The sequence below is a fragment of the Salmo trutta genome, chromosome 28, assembly GCF_901001165.1.
Source record: "Salmo trutta chromosome 28, fSalTru1.1, whole genome shotgun sequence".
Taxonomy (NCBI): Eukaryota; Metazoa; Chordata; class Actinopteri; order Salmoniformes; family Salmonidae; genus Salmo; species Salmo trutta.
Window position 1 is genome coordinate 9,429,605 of NC_042984.1, and position 24,607 is coordinate 9,454,211.

Below are 24,607 nucleotides of genomic sequence, written 5' to 3' on the forward strand. Positions count from 1 at the left end.
ACTTCAATCAGTGTTTTGACAACAGGAATCCACATGCATTCCACACAGTAGCTTGTAGACTTAGACTTGGAAGTACAATGTCACTGTGATACGTCTTTGTAATGAAAACCTTGGTCTTCCACTTGTATCTTATTTGGTTTGACTTAACCTGCTAGTTGGACATTATTCGGTTGTGCTCGACAAATATTTCATAATGTAATTTCTATCTGTCGAGTGAAAAGATGCTGCTGTTATACTGGAGGACATTTTGACCGCTCACTTGCGAAACCATTTTATTGTACATGTTTGTCCATGATTGTTATCTGTTTGTCCAATGGCAAAGTATCGGGAGGGACCAGGAATAGGCGTGACAATGCCATACAAATAAAGGTATTTTAATTAATTATATGAAGAGTGCCTTGGTCCTCCTTTCTTTTTGATGATCAATTTACCCCTTTTACCAAAGAGCACCCTCTGTCTACCAAAACCTACTATTGTGTACCTAAGCAGCATTTCCATACCTCTTTTTTTCTACATATTGTAGTCCTTCATTTGATATACTGTACACATATTTTCCATTCGTTTTTGCCTTAGGCTAACCCTCTTGACGATGGAAAGCACCGTTGAACGTCAGAGTTTCTGCTCAATGACTAGGCAGGAAATTAGTTATTCTGGTCTGGAGCCTGGCCTGATTGTGTGTGTGTGTGTATAGAGTTTTTTTAGTCTTTGTGAGTGTTGCTTATTCGATCATAGATCAAGTCAAATTAATTTAAACGAACACTGTTACAATTTACATTGGACACAATACATCTTTGTGTGGTCTGACTTATTTTGAGTCAGATTTTGTTTAGTGGACTTATAAGACTGCGCCATTGTATGTTGCTAAGCTAGAAGCTGCTGGTGGATGACAGAATGGAAAACCAAATGAGCCAAGCGTATGCTCTCTCTTCCATCTCTCTCTTCCATAACCATCACAGGGTCCTTGTTACAGCACAAGGCCGTGGATGCCAGTCTGGTTGGTTGGACTCGGCTGAACTTGTGGGTTCCCTGCTCCTTCACAGAGAGTTTTACTGGTGCTGACATGTCTTACTGGAAATCATTTCAGTATGGTTGATATGTATGTGTGTGTGTGTGTGTGTGTGTATGTGCAGGGGGTTAATCGATGACAGATATGTTTTCGTACAATACCAGCAGTACAGTGTATATCCACAACACATATGGGTACCATTTTTACAGAATAGATGGAATGATAGAGTTTCAGTGTTTCAGATTTTATTTTTTTGTTGGGAAAGTATATACATTTTGTTATTTAGATTTTTTGTCACTAAGTGAGTTCTTGTCCTTTTGCTTTTGGAATGTACTCTTGGTTCCCCCGAAAAGCAACAGTCAGCACCTGCCAATTGACTACTGTACTGTAAGTACCCTTTCAACAGCATCTCATAACACTCATAGAAATTGAACATTTCTCAATGGATTAATAATAACACATTGGACTTGTTCAAGGACGTCTCGGGCGGCATGGTAGCCTAGTGGTTAGAGCATTGGGCCAGTAACTGAAGGTTCCTGGATCAAATCCCTGAGCCGACAAGGTAAAAATCTATTGTTCTGCCCCTGAACAAGGCAGTTAACCCAATGTTCCCCGGTAGGCTGTCATCGTAAATAAGAATTTGTTCTTAACTGACTTGCCTAGTTAAATAAAGGTTAAATTTTAAAAAATTATAATAATCTCATCAAGTGATGAGTGCACAGTTCCATAGATCTGTCATTTCACTGCAAGTTCCACCGACATATGATCTAAAGCTCTCCTGACAGATGTGTTTTCTGTGTAGTTCTGACGCTCTTTACCAATGATATTACATTATGATATTTATTACATTCCATGGGTGACATGTGTTCCCCTATTCACAGTGGCACGGCCTCATTTTGACATCTACAGATTGTGGCTTCACAGTGCAACACCACCAGCTCTCTTGTTATAGTTCTCACTTTATCAGTTTTCAGATGGTATTATAATATAGCCTGTAAAATCAACTATTCGTAAAGCAAGCTGTGTTTCACTCTAAATGTCTAATTGGCATGTAATAACCAAAACAAACAAACTACACTAAAAAGCTTAAAAAGCCAGGATGATCTCCCTTGGGAACAGCGTGACCAGGTAAACCCGAGATTATTCTGTGGTTACTGGCAGGATCATTTATTCGATTTTTCGACACAGAAAGCAGAAGGAATGCTGGCTCAAGCTCATTACATACACGATCATAAGATTTACTTGACCACACACTGTCTCTTTCGAAATAACCACACTGACCATGCTTGGACGATGTCCTTTGACCAAATTCTTTAATAATTGTATATAGTCCAAACCATGCTCAGAGTATTACAGCAATTAGAAGTTTGGAAGAGAACACTATTCTTAATTATACTATTTAATTGTGAGCAATCAAATCACATAAAATCCTTCTCAAGCTTTTCAAACTGTGTTTTAGCTGTCTTGAGGACAATTGCAGATGTCAGAGTGACCTGTAGAAAGACATTGAATAGGTCAGAAATGTGTTTAAACCTGCAGGGGAGGTTGGTAAAGCCATACCTGCAGTGGCTGTGTAGCTGCACTAAATTCCACATGGACTGTGTTATTTGCAGTGACATCTATGTGTGAGCTCCACAAAAGGCAGGTCTGTCAACATTGCAAAAGGTATGCAGACGAACTGCATGATTGATTCAAGATCTGTTCTCTCACACTCCTTGATTTGCAAACAACAGAGCTGAGAAAAGGGCTGGTAAATTAGTTTAATATGATTTTACAGTGATAAGGAGGATGTTTGCTGTGGATCACGCTCCGTCTGAAACTATTCAAGTGTGTGCAGCGGTGGCAGTATAGAGTGCAGGGGTGGCAGTAAAGAGTGCAGGGGTGGCATTAAATTACAATGCTAAAGCCCCATTTTAATGACACCCTCCCTTCTCTCACTCTTGGCAGGCAAACTAGTCTCCTGAGGTTTTACAGATGCCTGCATCACAAAAATGTCAGCTCTCCTCATCCTTACTGAAGAGCACTGATGAGGAGAGACTAAGCGGAGACAGAGGAATCTAGGTTGGGAATCTAAGATACAGGACTTTGTTAACTGACCTGGGTTTGATTTTACCATGGATGGGAGATGATTTCATGAACAATGACATTGACATCCCTTTGATGATGTTTGGACTGGCTCCAGGCATAAATGACGTAAGCGGTCGCTTAGGGCCCCAGGACGCTAGGGAGCCCCAGACCAATAATAAAAATATGTATAACATTTTCTTTTGCAGTAACTCAGTCAGGTCTGAACTTACTGTTCAGAGTTATAATAGTAGAATACACAAGGTGCAAGTTGTGCATTACCAAATTGTTTCTTGTTATGTCAGTCACTCAATTAGCCATGTCAGCCAACACTTTTTAGATAAGTTAGTTAGCCTAGCCAGCTATCTAAACCAGTATGTAACGCGGGTCGTATAAAGGGGACCAAGGCGCAGCGTGTAAAGTGCTCATATTTCCTTTTAATGATAACACTTAAACAAAATAACAAAAACGACAGCCAACAGTTCCGTCAGGTACATAGACAAAACGGAAATCTACCCACAAAAACCCAGGAAGAAAAAACACTACTTAAATATGATCTCCAATCAGAGGCAACGAGGACCAGCTGCCTCCAATTGGAGATCAACCCTAAAAAAAAAACATAGAAATAGAAAACCTAGAACACAAACATGAAATAGAAAACATAGAAAAACACAAAACACCCTCTGTCACGCCCTGACCTACTCTACTATAGAAAATGTAATCTTACTAGGGTCAGGACGTGACACAGTAATCATGGCCGAATACTGACCGCTCACGCAGGGCACGTGCCCAGAGGGCCCCCATTGATTTTGATAGTCACTCTCACTCAGATATCATTAACATGGCATAAATCATGGAAAAATCAGTGGAATTGTAAGAAATTAACTGTAATAATGCAACAACAAAAAATCTCTGCCCCATGGCAAAATTTGTAGAATTGCATAAAATTTGTTATAAAATCGAGAGAAAAAATGTTTCCGTTCCATGGCAAGATGTGTATAAGCCCTTTAGGTATCCCAAAAAATTATACAAAATAATCTGATAAATATTGAATTTGGCCTTTACTGCTATAGCCCATGGAAACGAATTGAATAACACATTCATAAATTGCAAAAAATATAGAAAAAAAATAAATCATAAGGAATAAGGTTTTAAAGTGTTTGTCCTATATCTAGGATGTTTTTTTTACACATATTTAAACCCCATATTTTTGGGGGCGCAAAACTACCTCCATACTGTACTTCCATTTGTTTGTATGGGTTACATTCAGACGAGTCCCGTGACGCTTGTGGTGGTCATAGAGAAAAACGGATCACACCATTGTGTTCATGAGAGTCTCCCCTTTCCAGAGAGTCATATGCGGAAGGCAGACATGGGCGGATGGGGTGGATTGAACCCACGCAAAACATCTGGTATCTCTAGCTTAAATTGACAGATTTTGATGGGGGAAAAAAACTCAATTTAAAACTGCAAAAAAATGGTTTTACTGTTGAGAGTTAGAATTGGTTAACTTACAAGGTGCAAGTTTGAAATTTGGTTGTGCATCAGCAGTTTTTCTCTTGTTATGTCAGTCACTGACAGTCACTCAATTAGCCATGTCAGCTAACATGTGTTAGATTGGTAAATTAGTCTAGGCCCATGGCAAAAACAGTAGAATTGCTTTGGGCCCCCAAAAGGCTAGATTAAGTATTGTTTTGTTCAGGGAGTGAGAGAGTGTAGATGGTTGATATCCTCACCAATAGCCTACCACACGAGGGAGTGGTGATCTAGATCCATTCAAAACAGACGTTTTTACATCTACTTGTTGTCAGCAGTTTTGTCAGCTTTGGTAGTTTATAAGTCAGTTCTCTTAATTATCTTAATCCTTGAGATTTCACATTAGTCTGTGTATATGGGTACAGAAAGGATTTCAACGTTCAGCTCAAGATAACTAGTATTTCTCTAGTGTGTCTGTCTGATCTGTCTGGGCCTTGATGATTAGTCTGTTATCTCAACTGTAATGTCTACAGTCAGGAGATAATATGGGCCAACTATGGACATGTGGTGCCAGATACATAGCATGCTTCAAATAAAGGGTCCACTTGAGGTCATAATTTCACCCTTGTGATATGTAGTCATCATCATTTGATGATTGGATAATGCACAAAAACATCATCCTCTCTGATTCTCATAGTTGGGAAAATGAAGAAAAGGAAGCAAGGAATAACAGTTTATATTACTGTTGTGCATTTGATTGTGTAGCTTTATGTCAGCTTTAAAAAAAGACCTGTTTGTGTTCCCACGGGCATGTTTTGTATAAACAGACCAAATATGACGTGATCTGAACATCCTGATCCTACCAAACGCCTCACTCAAATAGAGATAATTCTGTTTTTCCTGTTTTAATAAGGAGCGTTTGGCTGGGCTGGCATTTGATAAATAAGCCGGTTTATTTGCACAGGGAGGATAAACAGCCAATGGTGTACAGAAAGTGAGACAACTCCTCTGCAGAAAAGCCAGATTTTGTAATGTCAGTGAAACTGTTTCGGGTCAACTTGGTGGAGATTTTTCCAACAAATACCTTTCATAATACTTCAGCCTATATCCTCTCTGACTTAGCCCACCCCTTTGTGTCCAGATCGCAGCTCACTCCACACAACAGGTTGCCAGGAAAGCCCTGTGAGGAGGTCAGAACATCTAGTCCTGTTAAGTAACACCAGGGTTAACTGGCTAAATGTGGAATTTCGAGGTCAATTCTAAATGATCCATGAAAGTGAAACTCAAATGGTATCGTTGAATTCCGACTGTGTCAGCTGACCATTGTTGGGGAGTAGTGAACTACATGAACATCTTGCAGTAGCTTGGTGGTAGTTGAACTAAATTCCATTGGTGTACTTAAGTAAAAATACTTTAAAGTACTACTTAAGGAGTTTTTTACTACTTTAGTACTTCACTATTTATATTTTTGACAATGTTTACTTTTACTTCACTACATTCCTGAAGAAAATAATGTACTTTTTACTCCATACATTTCAAATGCTTAGCAGGACAGGAAAATGGATCAATTCACACACTTATCAAGAGAACATCCCTGGTCATCCCTACTGCCTCTGAGCTAGCGGACTCACTAAACACAAATAATTTGTAAATTATGTCCGAGTGTTGGAGTGTGCCCCTGGCTATCCGCAAATTTAAAAAACAAGGAAATCGTGCTGGAACACTAAGGTAACCTGACTAAATGACTACAGACCCGTAGCACTCACATCTGTAGCCATGAAATGCTTTGAAAGGCAAGTCATGGCTCACATCAACACCATTATCCTAGAAACCCTAGACCCACTCCAATTTGCATACCGCACCAACAGATCCACAGATGATGCAATCTCTATTGCACTCCACACTGCCCTTTCCCACCTGGAAAAAAGGAACACCTATGTGATAATGCTATTCAATGACTACAGCTCAGCATTCAACACCATAGTGCCCCAAAGCTCATCACTAAGCTTAGGACCCTGGGACTAAACACCTCACTCTGCAACTGGATCCTGGACTTCCTGACAGGCCGCCCCCAGGTGGTAAGGGTAGGTAACAAGACATCCGCCACGCTGATCCTCAACATGTGGGCCCCTCAGGGGGGCGTGCTCAGTCCCCTCCTGTACTCCCTGTTCACTCATGACTGCAAGGCCAGGTACGACTCCAACACAATCATTAAGTTTGCTGATGACACAACAGTGGTAGGCCTGATCACCAACTACAACAAGACAGCCTATAGGGAGGAGGTCAGAGACCTGATTGTGTGGTGCAAGGACAACAGCCTCTCCCTCAACATGATCAAGACAAAGAAGATGATTATGGACTACAGGAAAAGGAGGACCGAGCACGCCCCCATTCTCATCGACGGGGCTGTAGTGGAGCAGGTTGAGAGCTTCAAGTTCCTTGGTGTCCACATCACCAACAAACTATCATGGTCCAAGCACACCAAGACAGTCGTGAAGAGGGCACGACAAAACCTATTCCCCCCCAGGAGACTGAAAAGATTTGGCATGGGTCCTCAGATCCTCAAAAGGTTTTACAGCTGCACCATCGAGAGCATCCTGACGGGTTGCATCACTGCCTGGTATGGCAACTGCTCAGGCTCCGACCACAAGGCACTACAGAGGGTAATGCATACGGCCCAGTACATCACTGGGGCCAAGCTTCCTGCCATCCAGGACCTCTATACCAGACGGTGTCAGAGGAAGGCCCTAAAAATTGACTCCAGCCACTCTAGTCATAGACTGTTCTCTCTGCTACCGCACGGTAAGCGGTACCGGAGCACCAAGTCTAGGTCCAGTAGGCTTCTAAACAGCTTCTACCCTGAAGTCATAAGACTCCTGAACAGCTAATCAAATGGCTACCCAGACTATGCATAGTCACTTTAATTACTGTACCTACATGTACATACTACCTCAATTACCTCAACACCGGTGCCCCCGCACATTGACTCTGTACCGGTACCCCCTGAAAATAGCCCCGCTATTGTTATTTACTGTTGCTCTTCATAATTATTTGTTATTCTTATCTCTTACTTTTTTGTTGTTGACATTTTCTTAAAACTGCATTATTGGTTATGTCACGTCCTGACCAGTAAAGGGGTTATTTGTTATTGTAGTTTGGTCAGGACGTGGTAGGGGATGTTTGATTTATGTGTTTTTTTGGGGGGGTTAATGTTCTATGTTAGTATATTTCTATGTTCGTTCTAGTTTTTCTATTTCTATGTTTAGTTTATTGGGTTGATCTTCAATTAGAGGCAGCTGTTCCTCGTTGCCTCTAATTGAAGGTCCTATTTAGTAGGGTTTTTTTTTTCATTACGACGGACGTGACAGAACTACCCACCACCATCGGACCAAGCAGCGGGCCCAGGAGGAGCAAGGATCCTGGGCCAGGGAAAGATGGGAGTGGAGGACGTCATAGACATGGGAGGAGGTAATGGCAGGGGACAAGACCCTGCCATGGAAACAGGTGGAGACAGCGAGGGAGGAATGGCGACAGTATGAGGAGCGAGCCCAACAACGGAAGCACAAGAGGCACCCCAATACATTTTTTGGGGGGGCACACGGGCAGTTTGGCTGGGCCAAGGGTGAGCCCTAAGCCAATTCCCTGTGCTTATTATGGGGAGCAGCAGATCATGAGAGCGCCGGTCTATGCGGAACTGCGCACGATCTCGCCCATGCTCACGCACAGTCCGGTGCGAGCGATTCCAGCCCCTCGCAAGTGCCGTGCTAGAGTGGGCATCCAGCCAGGTAGGAGTATGCCTGCGCAGTACATCTGGCCACCAGTACGTCTCCTAGGCCCAGGCTACCCTGCACCTGCTCTACGCACGGCAGCCATCAGGCCTCTGCACAGCCCAGTTCGCCCTGTGCCAGCACTCCGCTCGTGCAGGGCTACTGTTACCACCCAGCCAGGACGGGTTGTGCAGGCTGTGCGCTCCAGACCTCCAGTGCTTGTTCATGGCCCGGTGTATCCAGTTCCTGCTCCTCGCACTAGCCTTGAGGTGCGTGTTTTCAGTCTGGTGCCTCCAAAGCCAGCACCACGCACCAGGTCTCCAGTGCATCAGCCCTGTCCAGTACGTCCTGTTCCCGCTCCTCGCACTAGCCTTAGGGTGCGTGTCTCCAGTCTGGTACCTCCAGTACCAGCCCCACGCACCAGGCCTCCAGTGCGTCAGCCCAGTCCAGTATGTCCTGCTCCTGCTCCTCGCACTTGCCCTGTGGTGCGTGTAAATAGTCTGGCGCCTCCAAAGCCAGCCCTACGCATCAGGCCTTCAGTGCGCAGTCCCCGTCCAGAGCTTCCGACGACAGTACCCCGTCCAGAGCTTCCGACGACAGTATCCCGTCCAGAGCTTCCGACGACAGTACCCCGTCCAGAGCTTCCGACGACAGTTCCCCGTCCAGAGCTTCCGACGACAGTTCCCCGTCCAGAGCTTCCGACGACAGTTCCCTGTCCAGAGCTTCCGGCGACAGTTCACCCGTCCAGAGCTTCCGGCGACAGTTCCCCGTCCAGAGCTTCCGGCGACAGTGCACCGTCTAGAGCTTCCGGCAACAGTTCCCCGTCTAGTGCTTCCGGAGATGTCCTACAGTCCGGAGCCTGCAGAGACGGCCCACAGTCCGGAGCCTGCAGAGACGGCCCACAGTCCGGAGCCTGCAGAGATGGCTTACAGTCCGGAACCGGCGCAGTCAGAGTCGCCCTACAGTCCGGAACCGACACAGTCAGAGTCGCCCTATGGTCCGGAACCGGCGCAGCCAGAGTTGCCCTCCAGTTCGGAGTTCCCAGAGTTGCGTTCCCAGAGTTGCCCTCCAGTCCGGAGTTCCCAGAGTTGCCCTCCAGTCCGGAGTTCCCAGAGTTGCCCTCCAGTCCGGAGTTCCCAGAGTTGCCCTCCAGCCCGGAGCTCCCAGAGTTGCCCTCCAGTCCGGAGCTCCCAGAGTCGCCCTCCAGTCCGAGGTCTCCAGCGACGCGCATCAGCCCGAGGTCTCCAGCGACGCGCATCAGCCCGAGGTCTCCAGCGACGTGCCTTAGCCCTGAGCCTTCAGCGGGGGTGGACAGGTTAGGTTGGGGATTAAGGCCAGAGCCTGAGCCACCTCCATAGTAGGAGGATTGGGGAGGGGGGGGGGGGTGTAGCACAAGTACTGTCGGTGGCCATCCTCCCTTCCCTCCCTTTAGTTTGGGATTATTTTAGTTTTAGCATTTATTTTTTGTGTTTTTTGTTTGAGGTGCATCCAGGGTCTGCACCTTTGGGGGGGGGGGGGGGTACTGTCACGTCCTGACCAGTAAAGGGGTTATTTGTTATTGTAGTTTGGTCAGGACGTGGCAGGGGGTGTTTGTTTTATGTGTTTCGGGTTTTTTTTGGTTAATGTTCTATGTTAGTATATTTCTATGTTCGTTCTAGTTTTTCTATTTCTATGTTTAGTTTATTGGGTTGATCTTCAATTGGAGGCAGCTGTTCCCCGTTGCCTCTAATTGTAGGTCCTATTTAGTAGGGGTGTTTTTTCATGGGTTTTTGTGGGTAGTTGTTCCTGGTATAGTGTTGTGCCTTTCAGGACTGTTAGCGTCTTCGTCATTGTTTGTTATTTTGTTTTTCTGTGTTCACTTTTTCTTCTCAAATAAATAAGAAGATCGGTTTACACATTCCCGCTGCGCCTTGGTCCCATCCTTACGACGGACGTGACAGGTTAAGGGCTTGAAAGTAAGCATTTCACTGTAAGGTCTACACATGTTGTATTCTGGCAATGTGACAAATAAAATTTGATTTGAAAAATTTGATTTGGGTATTTTTTTCACCAGTGATAAATTCAAATCTTGGTAGTGTTTTCAGTAGATAATGATATATTTGACCATGTAGTGGTGTAGCTAACTACTGGAACTACACAATACTTTTTTTGCAAAAAAAAAAAAAATACGGGTGAAGTAGGCAAAAATTATCTTTCTTTTTCGGCATCAGACCAGCCTAATTCTTACTTGAATAAAATGTGTTTGCCTAATTCTCACTTTTTGTGTTTAATAGGCTAAATTACACATTCTGTTAACATCTGACTACAGAGAGATCTGTCCTTGCAATTTGTAGTCTATTACATATCAGATGTAGATATACCTGAACTTCTTCCATTGTGAAGTAATTGGTAAACTATATTTTCAGAGTAGCTTTCCCAACACTGCAACAGACACAGTTCTCTGGCATACGTTATCCAGGTTTAAGCCTTAGATAACATTCTCATATTCCTTCACTACGACTTTAAGGAAAAGATATGAATGCAGGAGTATGTACAGTATTTGTGAGTGTGAGAAAGCCCAGCTGTCATGTTTGTGTGTGTACTGTCTCTTTTTATTCAGCCTTACCTATGACAAAACACAGTACTTAAGTACAAACACTTTAAAGTACTACTTAAGAAGTTATTTGGTGTATCTGTACTTTACTTTTTATATTTTGACAACTTTTACTTTTACTCCACTACATTACTAAAGAAAATAATGTACTTTTTACCCCAAACATTTTCCCTGACACCCAAAAGTACTCACTAATTTTGAATGCTTAGCAGGACAGGAAAATTTCATACACTTATCAAGATAACATCCCTGGTCATCCCTACGGCCTCTAATCTAAAGGACTCCCTAAACACAAATGCTTAATTTGTCAATTACGTCTGAGTGTTGGAGTGTGCCCTGTAAATAAAAAAATAAAAAATATTGTTCTGTTTGGTTTGCTTAATATAAGGAATGTGTACTTTTACTTTTGATACTTAAGTATATTTTTGCAATTCAATTTCCTTTTGATGCTTAAGTATTTTTAAACAAAATACTTTTAGATTTTTATTCAAGTAGTATTTTACTGGGCGACTTTCACTTTTATCTGAGTCATTTTCTATTCAGTTACCTTTACTTTGACTCAAGTATGACAACTGGGTACTTACCTAACCACTGGTCCTAACATTCCCGTTGGGTCCCAACATTACCAAACCCAGACTCCAACATTCACTCCCCCCTGGACTCCACCACTCCTACCCCTACCCCTAGACTCCAACACTGCCACCCCTACCCTTAGACTCCACCACTCCTACCCCTACCCCTAGACTCCAACACTGCCACCCCTACCCTTAGACTCCACCACTCCTACCCCTACCCCTAGACTCCAACACTGCCACCCCTACCCTTAGACTCCACCACTCCTACCCCTACCCCTAGACTCCAACACTGCCACCCCTACCCTTAGACTCCACCACTCCTACCCCTACCCCTAGACTCCAACACTGCCACCCCTACCCTTAGACTCCACCACTCCTACCCCTACCCCTAGACTCCAACACTGCCACCCCTACCCTTAGACTCCACCACTCCTACCCCTACCCTAGACTCCACCACTCTCACCCCAGACTCCACCACTACCACCCCTACTCCTAGACTCCACTACTACCACCCCTACCCTAGACTCCACCACTCCTACCCCTACCTCTAGACTCCACCACTCCCCCCCTAGACTCCACCACTCCTACCCCTACCTTAGGACTCCACCACTACCACCCTAGACTCCACCACTCCCCCCTAGACTCCACCACTCCTACCCCTACCTTAGGACTCCACCACTCCCCCCTAGACTCCACCACTCCTACCCCTACCTCTAGACTCCACCACTCCCCCCCTAGACTCCACCACTCCCCCCCTAGACTCCACCACTCCCCCCCTAGACTCCACCACTCCTACCCCTACCTTAGGACTCCACCACTACCACCCTAGACTCCACCACTCCCCCCTAGACTCCACCACTCCCCCCCCCTAGACTTCACCACTCCTACCCCTACCTTAGGACTCCACCACTCCCCCCTAGACTCCACCACTACCACCCCTACCCCTAGACTCCACCACTACCACCCCTACCCCTAGACTCCACCAGTCCTACCCCTACCTCTAGACTCAACCACTCCCCCCCTAGACTCCACCACTCCCCCCTAGACTCCACCACTCCTACCCCTACCCCTAGACTCCACCACTCCCCCCTAGACTCCACCACTCCCCCCTAGACTCCACCACTCCTACCCCTACCCCTAGACTCCACCACTCCCCCCTAGACTCCACCACTCCTACCCCTACCTTAGGACTCCACCACTACCACCCCTACCTCTAGACTCCACCACTCCCCCCCTAGACTCCACCACTACCACCCCTACCTTAGGACTCCACCACTCCCCCTCTAGACTCCACCACTCCCCCTCTAGACTCCACCACTCCCCCTCTAGACTCCACCACTCCCCCCCAGACGACCGTAGAGGATGTGACATCAGACAGAGCTATGATTATGTGTCCTGTTGGAACTTCAGTCCCAGAGCTCCTATGTGAGTTGCTTTTGACACTACGGTATTCTGCCCACTCAAACTGCACAATGATCAAGCCGATAATACAGTGTAACAAGATGTGATGATTCCACAGATCGATATCACTCTCAGATAGAAAGTGTCTTACAGTCAGGTAACTCAACTCTGGGTTCTATTAGACCCTTGGGATAGTCTTTTATGAGTATTAGTGCTAATGTTAAATAGCGGGTTACAACATTTCTCCCTTCTGCCCCACATCTGCAGAGTTATTTTCCACTTCTGTCTAGGGGAGAGATAGTGCCTAACTCCCAGCAGTAACAGAAAGTCCCTTTTTTGGTCTTATCTGACTGGAATGACAGGCCAAAAGCCAAGTAGTCCAAAGGGAGGAAGATTTAGCAAAGCTGCACGATTGCATCTAGGCCTGGACTGCTCCTGTTTAGTTTCACAGTCAGAGCTGTCATGCCAGGGGAATTTTCAGATGAAGTACTCAGATAAGACAAGTTAGTATGCATGAAACTAGAGTCATATATAGCCTGCTGGTAATTATATATAATTACAACTTTTTTTCTGTCATATTCTCAAATGGTCCAATGGCTGTTAACTGTAAATACTGGAAGTGATCTGATAGTATAACTAGGAAACAAGCCAATGCATTCCTTTAGCAATATGATTGTGGTTTAGTCATTGGAAAAGAGGGGTCCCATGTTGGTCACCATCTTCTCCCAAGGAGCAGGAAGTCACGAGGAGTAAAGCAGCAGTTCTGCATGACTGCTGTGACCAGCCGTGACTGGGGCCTGGCCAGTACAGGGTCTGTGACCAGCCGTTACTGGGGCCTGGCCAGTAGAGGGTCTGTGACCAGCCGTGACTGGGGCCTGGCCAGAAGAGGTTCTGTGACCCGCCGTGACTGGGGCCTGGCCAGAAGAGGGTCTGTGACCAGCCGTGACTGGGGCCTGGCCAGTAGAGGTTCTGTGACCAGCCGTGACTGGGGCCTGGCCAGTAGAGGTTCTGTGACCAGCCGTGACTGGGGCCTGGCCAGTAGAGGTTCTGTGACCAGCCGTGACTGGGGCCTGGCCAGTAGAGGGTCTGTGACCAGCCGTGACTGGGGCCTGGCCAGTAGAGGGGTGTGATGGTGGTGACAGTGTCTTGATGACGCTGTCGTCACTGTGGTCCCGTTACAGCCGTGTGGTCACAGCCACTGTGGCCCCTTTTACAGCTTTGCAGTCACAGTCATACACTCCCTGATGACATGTGTCCTGTCCAGGCAGACCAACCGTTTCTCACAGCTAGAGAATATTAATCATGTAAAATGCTACTTTATAATCTATTTTATAGTATAAAGATGGTTTACTCAGAGGCCATTAGTGTGTTTGCTACTGTTGCTCTGGCAACATTCACTGAAAACGTTGATGTATATGTTGCCAGAACAACTGGGCAAACACAGTGAAGCAAGGACTCTTATGCCTTAAATTACCTGATGACCTCAATGTAAACAAAACCTCATGCCATCCTGATGGATGTAGACTCATTTCCTCAGTTCAAATCGGTCAATAAACACAAACCTCTCCTCTCAACAATGTCTAGGAAACAAATGTCATGAAAGAAGGGCTTTACACAAAACAGCCAATGTGTGACTAGAGAGATGCCAAGTCAGGTCAAAGGATTGACACAATGTCCTGAAGACTTTGGACCTTGACAACGAAGGACCTTCACAACAAATAGACCAAGGTGGACGCCCTCCAGTATAGGGTGGGAGAGATGTCTCTAAGGGTGTGTTCATAAATTCTATCTGGAGTGGCAGAGTGCGCTCAGAGCGTTGTCAGATTGTCCATTCGTAAATTCAGAGCGTTTTGCTCTCGGAGCGTTCAGAGTGCACACTGGAGTGCCGAGGAGTAGGGTTGATCCAAGCGTTCTGACCTCACAACGGCAGTCAAGCACCCAAGCTAACTGGCTAACGTTGGCTAGCTACTTCCAGACACAAATGAGAAAACACCTCACATTTTACTCGCCCTAGCAGAGCTGGTGAGGCTGTTTTCATGTTATCCAGAGTGTTGGTGACTGTAACTGTGCTGCTGGCAACAATTGAATTACGCTTTTTTGCCAACGTTTATTCCATGGGAGTTGAGCGTGCGTAAATTCATCAGTTATTCTGCTCTCTGGCACGCTCAGACGAGAGTGCTCTGAAATCATAGTAGATACCTGGAGTGAATTTACGAACGCACCCTAAAATGGATGCCCAGATAATTAGCACTTTGACAGGGCTGTGGACGGGGCTCTGAGGGAATGTCTGACCTAATCATCAAATGGCACCACTGTTAGCTGGAATGATACGGCAAAATGTATATTTCAGCCTAAGTAGACATACCTAAACGTTATTATTTTTCATGAGATGGCCATAAACAATAACTGGTAATGTTGCATTGTTTTAGAAAGGTCTGGAAAAAAATTGTTAGAGATTGACACAAGCTCAAGAAAACTTTTAATGAAAATATGAAAAATGCGGTATGATATTATCCCTATTGAACAAATGGGGTTTGAAATGACTGAAATGATTTTTCCGAATATAGTAACAATCAAATATAAATGACTTACTATAAGATTTCACCTTTTTTATAACTGTAAAATAAATATAATCATAATTAGTGACAGTACAATATTGGCACCATTTCATATAACTGACGACAGATCATTTCTCTCTAAACGTCCACTGAGCGGCACAGAGACACTATTTAAATGTGTGCAGACTTGTTAACGATTGCAACTCCGTCCCTCAGAGAAAGAAGAACATTGATTATTTTTCTCAATAGGCCAGGAAATGTGACGTGCAAATGTGCAAATATGCAAATGTAGGGTCTGAAATCTGACACTTCAAGTCAGCTCTGCTGAGAGAGTGGAAACAGAAAGCAGACAGATCGGTCTTTCTGGTGCTATAAAGAAGCTCACAGAAATGTCCATTGGAGCCGGTCCAGAACTGCTCAAACTCCCCCATTTAGGGGACTTAACATTTAATCCCATGCCTTCTCCTACACTCTCCACTCCCTACATTCCTCTGGTCAGATAAGTCTGTCTTGCCCTTTTGTATCAGTGGCCAGATACAAAGGAATGTGAATGGGTTGGACAGGACTACCCTGACCATGTTTTCCACTCATAACAGTAAACAGGAAACTAGCTGGATCTTGTTTTCCAAGGTCTTGTCCAGAACAGGTTGACAAAGTGAACCTGACGTGTCTATTGACGTTTCATGTTGGAGGAAAGACCTGTTGATGAACTCAGCAGGTTTGTGGGTGGGTTGTTTTAATTGGGGGGGGGGGGTCATTTTGTTCACTATAAATGTTGACTCTCCCTTCCTGCTATAACATTCCTTTCTCTACACGGTATTCACATAGCAAAGTACAGTGGTCTTTGTACACAATGAACTAAAGGACCCTGAGCTGCTCTAGTCAGACACCATTACCACTTGTTCTAATCATTTGCCTTCAATTGTGGAGTTTGTGTTAGTTACTCATTCCAAGAATGCCAAGGTTAGGTTTTAGATGAGCTTATGTTTGGTACTGGCGTAGAATAATAACTTTCTGTTTCTTTAGTTTGACTTCATAATAGTGGGTGAATTATTTCTGAGTTTAAATTCAAAACTCATTTTACTCCCAGATGTGTTTTCATGGTAACTCCTCACAGATATACTGTAAGAATTAATGGCACACTGTGAAATCTTACATCAAGAAGTAGAAGTTTGCTTACTTCTGCACACCAGGGAGCTGTATTTTTAGCCCAAAGTAGTCATACTATACTGTGTGGCTCTCCGTGACTGGTCGTTCAGTTCTCTGGTTAGAGTTTCCACTGGGACAGACCAATGGGACCAGACCACTTGGACAGACCAATGGGACTAGACCACTGTACCAGACCACTGGGACCAGACCAGTGACTCATGCACCACTGGAGCAGCCAAAATACATCTTTTGTGTGGTTCGCCTGAAATGTCCAACCCTCTACCCAGGCGCCAGAAATGGAAAATGAAAAGGAGGGAGAGCCCGAAAGCTAGGTGAACAGTGGCCTCTTTCACACTTATATTCTTACTTAATCCACCCCTCTCCTTCCCTTTGCCTCCCCCGGCCTTCTCACTCCTCCCCCACAACCCCCTGCCTCCCCCTGCCTGCTACAAGTCAGTTATTTTGAAGTTCATTATATAGTGCTGTAGGGTTTTTCTTTACTTTGAATGAGGTTTTAAATAAGGCTGAGATAACCTTTGAACTGGCAGATATGCTTTCTACTAAGTACTTTACTGCGCTGTCTAGTCTTTGGCTGTCTCTTCATTGCACATCATTTCTTTAATTCCATTCCATTTTAGAGCATTTTACTGGTTCTAAATCTCATTCCAGTCTGGTTGAAACACTGACCATGAATGGCCTCAAACAGCCCAGAGCGAAGTCAAATATACGACTAAGAAAAGACAGTAGACGAGAAGGCACTACCTCCCTCATACTGTCTAATATATTACTGTATGACACCTCCCTCCTACTGTAATATATTACTGTATGACACCTCCCTCCTACTGTCTAATATATTACTGTATGGCACCTCCCTCATACTGTCTAATATATTACTGTATGACACCTCCCTCCTACTGTAATATATTACTGTATGACACCTCCCTCATACTGTCTAATATATTACTGTATGGCACCTCCCTCATACTGTCAAATATATTACTGTACGACACCTCCCTCATACTGTCTAATATATTACTGTATGACACCTCCCTCATACTGTCTAATATATTACTGTATGACACCTCCCTCATACTGTCTAATATATTACTGTATGACACCTCCCTCATACTGTCTAATATATTACTGTATGACACCTCCCTCATACTGTCTAATATATTACTGTATGACACCTCCCTCCTACTGCAATATATTACTGTATGACACCTCCCTTCTCCTGTAATATATTACTGTATGACACCTCCCTTCTACTGTAATATATTACTGTATGACACCTCCCTCATACTGTCTAATATATTACTGTATGACACCTCCCTTCTACTGTAATATATTACTGAATGACACCTCCCTCCTACTGTCTAATATATTACTGTATGACACCTCCCTCCTACTGCAATATATTACTGTATGACACCTCCCTTCTCCTGTAATATATTACTGTATGGCACCTCCCTCATGCTGTCTAATATATTACTGTATGGCACCTCACTCATACTGTCAAATATATTACTGTATGACACCTCCCTCATACTGTCTAATATATTACTGTATGACACCTCCCTCATACTGTCTAATATATTACTGTATGACACCTCCCTCATACTGTCTAATATATTACTGTATGACACCTCCCTCATACTGTCTAATATATTACTGTATGACACCTCCCTCATACTGTCTAATATATTACTGTATGACACCTCCCTCCTACTGCAATATATTACTGTATGATACCTCCCTCATACTGTCTAATATATTACTGTATGACACCTCCCTCATACTGTCTAATATATTACTGTATGGCACCTCCCTCATACTGTCTAATATATTACTGAATGACACCTCCCTCATACTGTAATATATTACTGAATGACACCTCCCACCTACTGTAATATATTACTGTATGACACCTCCCTCCTACTGTCTAATATATTACTATATGGCACCTCCCTCCTACTGTAATATATTACTGTATGACACCTCCCTCATACTGTCTAATATATTACTGTATGACACCTCCCTCATACTGTCTAATATATTACTGTATGGCACCTCCCTCATAGTGTCTAATATATTACTGTATGACACCTCCCTGCTACTGTAATATATTACTGTATGACACCTCCCTTCTAGTGTCTAATATATTACTGTATGACACCTCCCTCATACTGTCTGATATATTACTGTATGGCACCTCCCTCCTACTGTAATATATTACTGTATGACACCTCCCTCATACTGTCTAATATATTACTGTATGACACCTCCCTACTACTGTAATATATTACTGTATGACACCTCCCTCATACTGTCTAATATGTTACTGTATGACACCTCCCTCATACTGTCTAATATATTACTGTATGGCACCTCCCTCATACTGTCTAATATATTACTGTATGACATCTCCCTCCTACTGTAATATATTACTGTATGACACCTCCCACCTACTGTAATATATTACTGTATGACACCTCCCTCCTACTGTAATATATTACTGTATGACACCTCCCTCATACTGTCTAATATATTACTGTATGACACCTCCCTACTACTGTAATATATTACTGTATGACACCTCCCTCATACTGTCTAATATATTACTATATGGCACCTCCCTCATACTGTCTAATATGTTACTGTATGACACCTCCCTCATACTGTCTAATATATTACTGTATGACACCTCCCTCCTACTGTAATATATTACTGTATGACACCTCCCACCTACTGTAATATATTACTGTATGACACCTCCCTCCTACTGTAATATATTACTGTATGACACCTCCTTCCTACTGCAATATATTACTGTATGGCACCTCCCTCCTACTGCAATATATTACTGTATGACACCTCCCACCTACTGTAATATATTACTGTATGACACCTCCCTCCTACTGTAATATATTACTGTATGACACCTCCCTCCTACTGTCTAATATATTACTGTATGACACCTCCCTTCTATTGTAATATATTACTGTATGACACCTCCCTTCTATTGTAATATATTACTGTATGACACTTCCCTTCTATTGTAATATATTACTGTATGACACCTCCCTCCTACTGTAATATATTACTGTATGACACCTCCCTCCTACTGTAATATATTACTGTATGACACCTCCCTCCTACTGCAATATATTACTGTATGACACCTCCCTCATACTGTCTAATATATTACTGTATGACACCTCCCTACTACTGTAATATATTACTGTATGACACCTCCCTCCTACTGTAATATATTACTGTATGACACCTCCCTCCTACTGCAATATATTACTGTATGACACCTCCCTCATACTGTCTAATATATTACTGTATGACACCTCCCTCTTACTGTCTAATATATTACTGTATGACACCTCCCTACTACTGTAATATATTACTGTATTACACCTCCCTCCTACTGTCTAATAATATATTACTATATGGCACAATTCAATTATTATATTAGGCCGACAGTACTTCCTCCAAGGAAAAACTCCATGGACATTCCTGTGTATTCCTTTGAATTTGACAGAGAGAGACAGAATAATAGCATATGTGATCCCTGTGGACCAATAACGGCTCACCTTTGATGGCCTGCAGGGGTAATCTCTTGGCAGGAGAGTCCAGTGGAGCCCAGTGATGCAGAGGAATTGCAGGTATGCAGTATAGAGATTATGCACACTGGAATAAGCCTGGCATGCTCAGTCTCCCCGAAACACTCGCTGCTCTGCTTCCATCCCTCTAATGCAAGGCAGCTGGGGATCTCTGGCTCTAACAACATATATCTGTGTATGGTCTCGTTTTTAACTTTGAACTAACCAATAACAACCTGTTGATATTAACTTATTGAACCGGATGTCTGATCGTCATAAAGGATGCAAGTGGATCACCATAGAGACCAAAAAAGTGCATCAAATAAAGTGCAGACTAGCTAATGTGCAGGAAAAGAGTGGACTGTGAGTAATGAAATAGCATTGGAATGGAGGCCCAATCCATCAGTAAGGGGGTAGAGAGAGAATGTTGGGTCAAAATGCAGAATGAACCCAGAATTCCAGAGAACTTCATCCACATTTACGTATCTGGCTAGACCGTATCTGGCTAGACCGTATCTGGCTAGACCGTATCTGGCTAGACCGGGACCAGAGCTGGATGGGGTGTGCCAATTCTTTAAAGCTGTATATCTATGTGGGGGTTTTACGTTGATGTTGCTTGAGTGATGTTGCTTTCCACGTCACATCAAGAGCTCTATTTTATCCGTATCACGGAAATTCAGAGTTACAGCGTGATTTAAATGTAAAGGCAATGTCTCTGTGTTAGCAGAGACCTCTGGAACAGCCTGCCAGAGAACCTGAGGGGGGCCGAAACTGTGGACATATTTAAAACACATCTTAAAACACACCTTTTTCAGCTTTGCTTTTTTTTAGGGTGCTTTTTAATCTCTCAGTTTTTATTGTTATTCTTTTGTTTTTCATCTTCTTATGTTTGTTGTGTAGTAAATATTGATATATTTATTTATGTTTTTTTTCCTGTGAAGTGCTTTGCGTTGCATTCATGTCTGATATGTGCTATATAAATAAAGCTTGATTATACTTGATAAATGCTGCAGATGTTGGCTCAATAAGAAATTACTATCAGCGATACAGATTCAATAGAGCCCCAATTTAGCATTTATTTCCTGTATGCATTTAGAGAGGAAACCAATTGATTTGTCCTGATTGGTTACAGTAGATGAAAACAGAGACATAGACATACAACCATTACATTAAGTGTTTGACTTCATTTATTGTGATTGTTTCATTGGTCATTTTGTGAACAATTAACTGTTATTCTGTGAGTGTTGTGGTGTGTCATGATGGTGATGATGATGATGGTGGTGATGATGAAAATGGTGATGATGATGATGAGAGAGAAGATGTTTCTTGACTGGGTGGTTATCCTTGGACAGCTTCAATCCCTCCTTCAGATTTGACATCCTCAGTCACACCTTCAGACACTACGTTGCCATCCACTAGTGTCTGGGTGACAACCAGCATCTTTGTTCGAAAGCTTTAGTAGGTTTCTTCTCGACAGCAACCTCAACTAGAGAGACACAGATGAAAAGACAGATACCATAACTACAACACAGTCATTTCCATATCAGACCTGAGCCCTTGTGCATAGTTGCATGAAGCTAGTTTGAATCTAATTTGCAAATATTCCCATGCCTCATAGAATAACAAGCAAACAATAGAACAAGGCCAGCCGTTTAATGATAAGCTACTAGTACAGCTGTATCGCTCCAGTAACTTGATAGTTTTATCATCTCAACATAATTCAGGTATTGTAGTTGTTACACTACCCTAACCAAGCAGGACATGTAGCTCCACCTGTCATCTCTCCTTGTTTTACTCACTTCAATTCTCCGTCCAGCAGCCTCCTGTACTCGGCGATCTCAGCCTCCAACTGTATCTTGATGTTGAACAGGATCTGGTAGTCCTGTGTCTGGTGTTGGATGTCGGAGCGGATCTGGGTCAGCTCAGCCTCCAGCCGCAGGAGGACGGCGTTGTATTTCTGCAACTCCATGTTGTAGCGCATCTCAATGTCATGAAGGTTCCCCCCCAGAGACGCGTTCTGTGGTTGGGAGGAAAGTACGTGGTCGTAGGATGGATCCACCAAGATTTAGTTCATTTTGAAATAGTATGGTAGCCATTGTATAAAATAATCATTCTTACCAGGCTGATCTGGGACTGAAGCTCAATCTGCAGGGACTGAATACTCCTCCTGCTTTCACTGAATGTGGTGTGTGCCTCCTTCAGGGCCACTGTATTCTCAGTCACCTGGACCTGCACCTCTGTGATCTGGACACACACACACCAACATGTTAACCCACAGTAATACAGTGCAGAACATTGAAAAGTGTTAGGAAGGAAGGACAGAGTCGTACTTTAGATTCATGCCACTCTTTGAGCTCCTCCTGGTTCTTCAAGGCCATCTTCTCGTACTTGGCCCTCATCTCCTCCATGATCTTTCCCAGGTCGTGTCCCTTAGCAGCATCCACCTCCACCTGCACTCCAGCCATGGAAATCTGGGTATGCAGCTCCAGCACATCCTGACACAAAGGAAACAGGAAATCCATTCAATTAATGACATGGTGGTTATGTTAGTAACCTAGCTATGTAACCTATCTGAATGTTAGTCAGATTGCAGGAAATCCATTCGGTCAATGACATGGTGGTTATGTTAGTAACCTAGCTATGTAACCTATCTGAATGTTAGTCAGATGACAGGAACCATTCCTTACCTCTGCGTGGGTCTTCTTCAGGTTGATCAGTTCCTCTGTCAGAAACTCGACATCGTTCTCCAGATGCAGCTGGAGCACGATGGTGTCATCAAGTGTTCTCCTCAGATTTGCGACATCACCCTCGACAGTCTGACGCATCCCAATCTCACTTTCATGCCTATTGACAACAACATTAAGAATGTAAAGACGTGGACATAGCCATAATGAAAGAATGTTGGCCCTATAGATTCATGCCAACAGATGATAGCAAGTAACACGTTTCTTTGTTTACAAGCACTCACTTGACCTTGAAGTCCTCTGCGGCTAGGCCGGCACACTCAACTTGGATAGCGATCTGTGCATTGCCCACTGTCATCTCCAATATCTGAGGAAATATTAGTGGGAGGAGAGGGATGATTCTTGGGTATATCTGTGGATCTGTTCTACAGGGTGGAGCAACATAAACATGTCCCTTGGTGAAACCCGCCACTCCATCTTTGTGCAGTTAGAAACAAAGTGACACTCACTTAAACATCTATACAGCGTCAACATGGTGGAGCCACGTCTGATAAGATGCGCTGTAAATCATATCAGTTTACTGTGGGGTGGTTCTGTGAAACCTCACCTAATAAAAGGCTTAAGACAGTATTTCCCAACTCTAGTCCTCCAGTACCCTCAGCAGTATATATATTTTTTGTTGTTGTAGCCCCAGACAAACACACCTCATTCAACTTATCAAGGGCTTAATGATTAGCTGACGAGTTGAATCAGGAGTGCTTGTCCGGGGTTACGGCAAAAATGTGTACTTAACTGCAAATATTGGCTTTAAATATTGTGAAATTAATGAGTGGGGCGACTCAATTAACCATACAGTAGGGGCAGTTTGGAGCAGTCAGAATCATGGTTGGGGTCAATTCCATTTCAATTCCAGTCAATTCTGGAAAAAAACAGTGATTTTCAGTGAGGAAAATATGGAATTGGAATTTGGTTACCTTTCTGAATTGACTTGATTTGAAATGGAATTTACCCCAACCCTGAACAGGATCTGATTCCACACACATAATACTTTGTATGAATCAAGCTTGAATTTAATGTTATTATTTGAGGGCCTCACCTTCTTCCTCAGGTCCTCCAGCGTGGCTTCGTAGCGGCTGTAGTCTGCCCCAGCAGGCCCTTTCTTCTCCAGTACCTCCCTGATCTGTAGCTCCAGCTTGCCGTTGGCCTGCTCCAGGTTCTTTACTGACTCCAGGTAGGTGGCCAGACGGTCATTCAGGTTCTGCATGTTGAGCTTCTCATTACCCATAGCGAAGCCACCATCAGCTGTAACACCTGTGTACACCTGGTGCTCTGCCCCTCCTCTGAAGACCCCGAGCCTGTTGCTGGTGTGGACGGAGGAGATTCTGGTCCCATGTCCCCCGGCACCGCCATGGGCACTCTGTGAGCTCCATGGCTTTGCGTATAGGCCTCCACTGCCACTTTCAGCACGATGCCCAGTAAATCCAGGATGCTTACTGATACATACAGACTCCATGTCTTCAGAGAGGAAATCCAAGAAGAAGAGAAGAAGAAACAGAGAACCACCTAACACTGGCACAGATTGATTCTACCGAGCCTGAGGAGGATGGAGGTTAGTTTTTATATACGAGGCTGCGTTCTGACGCGCCACTCCCTTCTATCACTTTCTAACCTTTAGTCTCCTACATAGACTCTGTCCTCTCCACCTCTCCACCCCCATTGTAAC

At 43.9% G+C, this 24,607-nt stretch overlaps 1 protein-coding gene across 1 annotated transcript; it reads right to left on the reverse strand.

Annotated features, from left to right (window-relative positions):
- Nucleotides 1–21,364: 21,364 nt before the first annotated feature.
- LOC115165416 (keratin, type I cytoskeletal 18) lies at nucleotides 21,365–24,593 on the reverse strand. The gene is made up of 7 exons (XM_029718507.1): nucleotides 23,981–24,593; nucleotides 23,169–23,251; nucleotides 22,888–23,044; nucleotides 22,531–22,695; nucleotides 22,319–22,444; nucleotides 22,000–22,217; nucleotides 21,365–21,686 (listed from the first exon to the last, which is right to left on the reverse strand). The coding sequence occupies exons 1-7, from the start codon at nucleotides 24,395–24,397 to the stop codon at nucleotides 21,683–21,685; spliced, it is 1,170 nt and encodes a 389-aa protein (XP_029574367.1). The 5' UTR covers nucleotides 24,398–24,593; the 3' UTR covers nucleotides 21,365–21,682.
- Nucleotides 24,594–24,607: the final 14 nt, after the last annotated feature.

Bases quoted from the DNA above. Each gene is read 5' to 3' on its own strand.
- LOC115165416 (XM_029718507.1), bottom strand. From the start codon at position 24,397: ATGGAGTCTGTATGTATCAGTAAGCATCCTGGATTTACTGGGCATCGT. The intron at 23,252-23,980 runs GTGAGGCCCTCA...ATATTTCCTCAG, and splicing joins TGGAGGACCTGAGGAAGAAG to ATATTGGAGATGACAGTGGG. The intron at 22,445-22,530 runs GTACGACTCTGT...GTGTGTGTCCAG, and splicing joins AAGAGTGGCATGAATCTAAA to ATCACAGAGGTGCAGGTCCA.